Source organism: Chanos chanos, chromosome 5 (assembly GCF_902362185.1).
Source record: "Chanos chanos chromosome 5, fChaCha1.1, whole genome shotgun sequence".
NCBI classification, from domain to species: Eukaryota; Metazoa; Chordata; class Actinopteri; order Gonorynchiformes; family Chanidae; genus Chanos; species Chanos chanos.
In genome coordinates, this window is record NC_044499.1 from 36314569 (window position 1) to 36321137 (window position 6569).

General features: G+C 39.0%; 1 protein-coding gene across 1 annotated transcript; it reads left to right on the forward strand.

Annotated features, from left to right (window-relative positions):
• The first annotated feature begins 2703 nt into the window (after positions 1-2703).
• On the forward strand, positions 2704-5804 carry cnga1b (cyclic nucleotide gated channel subunit alpha 1b). The gene is made up of 7 exons (XM_030774947.1): positions 2704-2792; positions 3247-3309; positions 3465-3518; positions 3598-3732; positions 3824-3928; positions 4151-4257; positions 4384-5804. The coding sequence occupies exons 1-7, from the start codon at positions 2704-2706 to the stop codon at positions 5802-5804; spliced, it is 1974 nt and encodes a 657-aa protein (XP_030630807.1).
• Positions 5805-6569: the final 765 nt, after the last annotated feature.

Genomic DNA, 6569 nt, shown 5'->3' on the forward strand with positions numbered 1-6569 from the left:
TGCATAAATTGCATGATTTGCTGTGATTATTCACGATTAATCTCAATTTAGAACTTGGACAAAATTAATCCAAGATGTTTCCAAATAATGAGCCCTATATTGTTTTGTAGGAGTAATTTATTTTGATTAAGAGAAATGATAGAGAAATAATCTGCTTCAAATGTTTGCTGCCTGAGGGTCTACATCATAATAAGTTGTCATTAGTCATCATCATCATTCAAGTCATTAAGTGACACACACACGCACTAAGTGCAGTCAATGTTCAGGTACTGTGGTCTGCGCCCCATTGGAATGATTCAGTGTCTGATCTTGGGCTGTAAAAGGCAGGCAAATAACATGTTTGCTTTGAAAAAGAACATCCATATTTCTCATTACAAAGTTTACGCAGATGTGCCCTACAGACATGAATCATTAAAATTTTATCTCATTTGCTCATAAAAATGTGGTTTATCCATTGCGAAATGAACTTTGGTTACTGACAATTATAGATGCAATCAAACCATCCCAGGGAGGCTTTTGCAACAACCCTAATCTTATTTTCACATGTGAATGCCACTGGCAATCAGCAGGTGAAGAGAAAATCTTTGCAATCTTTTACTGAAATATGACTGAAGATGACATGCAACATAATAAACTGCCACAATGCACAACTAAAAAGAAATGAAATTAGAATCACACTAGTATCAGACTCTTTAAACTTTGTTATATGAAGGTGAATATGATATGAGAAATACAACAAGCTGTCCCAGTCAACACAAAATCATTGAATGTCGCTGAAATCTTTGTTATAATTAATTGTTAGTTATGTCTAAGCAATGCCACACGTGACATGTCTTTACTTGACACGGTATCAGTCATTTATTAAGTGATCGTCATCCTGATGACCTTGAGAAAATGGTTATTCTGATGACCTTTGTCAGCTGAGAAAATGGTCACCGTTCACTATGAGTTATCTGACCCCATATCTGTCGCCACATCACTACTGGCCAAAGATGAGAGAATGACAAGCTGCCTCACTGCGAATGACGAGGGTATAAAACTCACAGCAAACTCTTTATATCAGCTGTTACACATTGAATCAGATCAGTCATCTTAATTTACTGCACACTGAATAGTTTGTTGTTGAATTGGTATGCATTGCCACATAATGTCTTGTACTGAATCCTATTGACAATAGGTTGAATAGAAGCTGACCCAATGCACTGAGTTGCCTGTACACCAGGTATTGGGTTAACTGAAGGCTCTAGCTTTAATAAGCTTAGGGGATAGGAGTGCAGAGAGCTGACTGGGCAGAAAGCTGGACTACTGAGAATGTAATCCTTCCTGGTCAATGTTTCACTACACTCAAGGTGAAAACCAGAACACTCATTTTCTAGAACTATTCTGGAGCCCCAAACCCAAAGTCTAGAACCGTACCAGAGCTCACACAAACACCTCTAAGTTGTATTCAAAATTCAAAATTCTGGATAAATGTCAGTGATTTAAATGAGGGAATGAACTAAGTTCCCTGTTTTATGTGGGAAAAAAACTGTTGTAGACCACTGTCTTGGCCTGCAGTTTCTCAGTTGTCTTTTTTCTTTAGGTATGAAGGCCTTCCACACGCCTCACAGTTGCCTCTCTCCACACACTCTCTCTCCCGCTCCATTTCTGTTCATTCTTATGCTACCTTTATGATCAGCTGGTCAAGCATAAAGCTCATCCATATTCAACACTGAGGCTGGGAGGGATTGTATGTGCGTGTGCGTGTGTGTGTGTGTGTGTGTGCTACCGGTGACTTTGTGATTGTCATTTCCACCTATCGGGTTAATCCCAAATCCCACTGTGGGTTTGTGAAATCCTCTAACAGTCTTGGCAGCGCCATGCTATCGGACGGGAATATTATGCCAAATTAGCCACACTTACTGCACTTTTGGGAGGGATTTGACCTTTCCGCAAGTGTGTGTTTGTGTGTGCGTGTATGAGTGAGAGAGACTGTAAACATGAGGATGTGACAGTGCCTAAGGATCTATGGTAAAATGGAAGATATGTCCAAATGTGAGTAAGGACAGTGGATTAAGCTAGCACAGGTGAGTAACCACAGCTCCCTCAGTAACCTCAGAGCAGAAGTTTTAAAGTGTCTTCAGATAGTTTAACAATGAGTGAATAGCACATTTACAGAGTACAAGTATTGTGATCACATGCACCAACCTTAGGCACTTGCTCCGAGTGTTTGTTTATTTAGTCTGAATCTTATAATCTGTATATCATAATATATATATTTTTATTGTAATTGATTTGTGTTTTTATTATTTAATATATTTTGATTTTCACATACAGAAAATAATTACCTTAGATCTGTCACAGCACTGCCAGCTATATATTCTTTAACTGTCAGATCATTTCGAGACAAATGATAACCTAAAACATAGCTTAAAAGTTCGTTACATGTGCAGAAACTCACATAACTGAATTTGATGTGTTCAGGCAAAATGATTTAAAGGAATGTTGTCTTTCAAGTGATTTTTGAACAAATATATTTCAGTAAGTTTCTGCAATTATCTGAATAAATTCATGTCCTAATTTAGTTTTCTTTGCATCCATGTTCCATCATTTCTTGAGATAAATTCAGCTGTTGTTAACAAAGATGCAGCTAAAAAAAATGATTCTTTGTCTGAAGTCTATAACTGTTATGATTGACAGGAAGCCGATACATAGTTAGCTGCCATGTCCTCACAAGTGAGGCCCCTCTCCCCGCCCAGGATCATCCTGCAGGAGGTGGATGAGGTTATCCTGAGTGACACAGAGGAGATCATGTGAGCACAGGCATTCCGGGTCAATCCAGCAGGAAAATGTTATAAGTTTTACGCCAGTTATGTAAATTCCAAATTTATGAGAGTGTTTATATGCATATGACTGCGTCATTTATGTGCTATTTTTATACTATTTTCGGTGGTAGGAGTTGCCACTGGTTTCTCACACACACCTCATAATTAGGGACTGAAATCTACCAGAAAAACAATTTCTATAGATCTCATATGACACAAGAAGTTAGAAGATACAAAACCATGAGGAGTTATGGATTTGATGTGTCCTTTGATGACACTGTTAAAAGTACATGTACATGTACATATACATATACATTGAACATATAAATGGTAATTTAGGTAAACATTGCCTTAGAGGTTTTTAAGAACCTGATAGTTTTAGGTAAAGAGTCAAAGTAAATATAAAGTATTGAATGCTGTTTTTTGTATTCTTTGTCTGCAGGGAACAACTGCAACCCAATCCTGGTGCTCTTTTCAATGTCAATAACAGCAACAATAATGAGGAGTAAGTGAGACATGACACAACACAACACAGCACAACACAACACAACACAACACAACACAACACAACACAACACAATTAATCTGTTCAACATGACAAAAAAAATTATGACCAGTATCACTCATTATTAAGCTAAAATCCATCTACTCTCTCCACAGAGAGGAAAAGAAGAAAAAGAAAAAAGAGAAGAAGGAAAAGAAAGAGAAAAAAGAGTAAGATGGCAAGATCTTTTCATCTTTCATCGTTTCTCAGAAAACAGCTGTCAATTTTAACAAGTCTTTGTTGTTCCAGCAAAAAAGAGAAAAAAGAAAAGAAGGAGAAGAAAAAGAAACAAAAGGAGGAAGAGGAAAAGAAGAAAGAAGAGGAAAAGCAGAAGGAGAAAGAGAAGGAAAAAGAAAAGGAAAAAGAGAAAGCAAAAAAAGAAGAGTAGGCTCTTTAATAAAACTTTTGTGTCTTTTCATTTGCAGTTTTGATCATGCATAACAAAGACTCTTTCACTGATTTGCTTCTGTCCTAGGCCAAAAGAGATCTATGTGATCGACCCAGCAGGAAACATGTACTACAACTGGCTATTTGTCATCACATGTCCTGTCATGTATAACTGGATATTGATCATAGCTAGGTACAACATGCACTGCCCTCCATGTCAAATTTTATGTTTTAGGACTCACACATTACAAGGTTAAAAACTACCTGCCTTTTAGGTTGTCTATGGATAATTTCAAGCTGAAATATCACCAGTATTTTGGTGCTTCAGTTTTTTTGTGAGATTTTTTAGTATTTACTATGTTTTAGTTCTTAATGTGTGTCTTAATTTGAATGCTCTTTGATTCTGTGTGTACAGAGCATGTTTTGAGGAACTGCAGCATGATTATCTGGCTTACTGGTTCATCATCGACTATGTGTCTGACCTGGTGTACTTGGCTGACATGGTCTTCAGGACTCGAACAGGTGAGAGCAGAATCACAATGTCACTTCAGTAGACTAATATGATAAAAGTTAAATCTAAATGACAAATGAGCATAAAAGCATATGTATTATTTTCTAATGCTTGATTTCGACTGTGTGTGTATTTAGGTTATCTGGAGCAGGGTCTGCTGGTAAAAGATGAGAAGAAACTTCGTGATCGTTACATGAACAGTGCCCAATTCAAACTAGACTTGGTTTCCATGATTCCTACTGACATTTTCTATTTCGTCGTTGGTCTCAACTATCCTGAAATCCGCATGAACAAACTCCTCCGGGTAACTCGCTTGTTTGAATTTTTCCAGCGGACTGAGACACGAACCAATTTTCCAAATGTCTTCCGAATCTCCAACCTCGTCATGTACATCGTCATCATCATCCATTGGAATGCCTGTCTGTATTATTCCTTCTCCAAGGCTATTGGTTTTGGTACTGACCCTTTTGTTTACCCAGATATCCGTGATCCAGAGTTTGGCCGTCTGGTCAGAAAGTACGCTTACAGTATGTATTGGTCCACTCTTACTCTTACAACAATCGGTGAAACTCCGCCTCCTGTAAAGAACTCTGAGTACTTCTTTGTGGTCACAGACTTCTTGGTGGGTGTGTTGATTTTCGCTACTATCGTCGGTAACGTCGGTTCAATGATTACGAATATGAACGCAGCACGAGCAGACTTCCAGGCACGTATCGATGCCATCAAGCAGTACATGAGCTTCCGACATGTCTCAAAAGACCTGGAGAAACGTGTCATCAAGTGGTTTGATTACCTCTGGACCAATAAGAAGGCCGTAGATGAGAGAGAAGTTCTGAAGTACCTGCCAGACAAGCTACGAGCAGAGATCGGTATAAACGTTCACTTGGACACACTGAAGAAAGTCAGAATCTTCGCTGACTGCGAAGCCGGACTTTTGGTCGAGCTGGTGCTTAAGCTACAACCTCAGGTCTACAGTCCTGGCGACTACATCTGTAAGAAGGGCGATATTGGTCGTGAGATGTACATCATCAAAGAGGGCAAACTGGCTGTAGTGGCCGATGATGGAATAACACAGTTCGTTGTCCTCAGTGATGGCAGCTATTTTGGTGAGATCAGTATCCTCAACATCAAAGGCAGCAAAGCTGGGAACCGGAGAACAGCCAACATCCGCAGTATCGGGTACTCTGATCTCTTCTGTCTGTCTAAGGACGATCTGATGGAGGCTCTAACAGAGTACCCGGATGCAAAAGCCATGCTGGAGGAGAAAGGTCGTCAGATCTTGATGAAAGATGGCCTGCTGGATTTGGAGGTAGCCAAGCAGGGCCCTGATCCCAAGGACATGGAAGAGAAGGTTATCAGGATGGGCAGCACTTTGGAGGACCTTCAGACGCGGTACGCCCGTCTGCTGGCTGAGCATGAGGCCACGCAAAGCAAGTTGAAGAGACGTGTCACAAAACTGGAGAAGAAGATAACAGCATCTACTGGAGTGGTGTTCTCTGAGATGGTAGAACCAGAGGCAGCTGCTGCTTCAGCTCCAGCAGCCGAGAAAAAAGATTAGGAGAAAGATGGAGAGAAAAAGTATTAAAAGAAAGGAGATGAAAAGTAATTTGCTGTATGATACTGTATATGAAACTATTTTAAAGTTGAGTTTGTTGCTTTTGAACATTCTTGGCTTTTTCGGACACATGAGAAGTGTCAACAAGCACTAACGTGGTTGCATATACCACTGCTCATTTGATCAATCTCAGATCTACCTTAAGCTCTTTAATGAAAGTGAAGGTTGCAACGTTGTTTAGTCATCAATTTTAAAGATGTTTTCAGAAGAATAACATGCAAACCCGGCCTTTCATATATACATACAAGGCAGAGGCAAACAGTAACAATTAATTTTTATACTGGGCTTCAAATCCTTGAATCCAATGAATGTCGAGACAACTTTTTAAATGTAATTGTTGTTAATGTCATCTCATAACTTAAATATGTGAATAGAATCTTTAATCGGTGCTCTAAGCAATAGCCCCCCCCCCCCCCAACCCCAAACCCCAAAAACAAAACAGTGTTCTCTACCACATACCAAATTCCTAAGTATAAGCGTTGTATATATATTATGCTATTAAATTCAAGAAACACACATAATAGTTTTTAGAGCTATCTCATAAGGCAGTTTCTGGTTCATAGCACATACTATGTGCAACACCCCTTTGTACAAAACATTAAAGTGTCAAAAATATTGACAGTTACCATTTAGAACTCCAAAAACCATGCTGAAAAGTATTATTGTTTTAGTTTCTAATCATTGGAAGATTTATGTCTGGGCAGCGTA

Excerpts from the sequence above, each read along its gene's own strand:
- cnga1b (XM_030774947.1), top strand. The coding sequence starts at position 2,704 with ATGTCCTCACAAGTGAGGCCCCTCTCCCCGCCCAGGATCATCCTGCAG. Across the intron at positions 2,793-3,246 it reads AGTGACACAGAGGAGATCAT|GGAACAACTGCAACCCAATC; the intron begins GTGAGCACAGGC and ends CTTTGTCTGCAG. Across the intron at positions 3,733-3,823 it reads GAGAAAGCAAAAAAAGAAGA|GCCAAAAGAGATCTATGTGA; the intron begins GTAGGCTCTTTA and ends CTTCTGTCCTAG.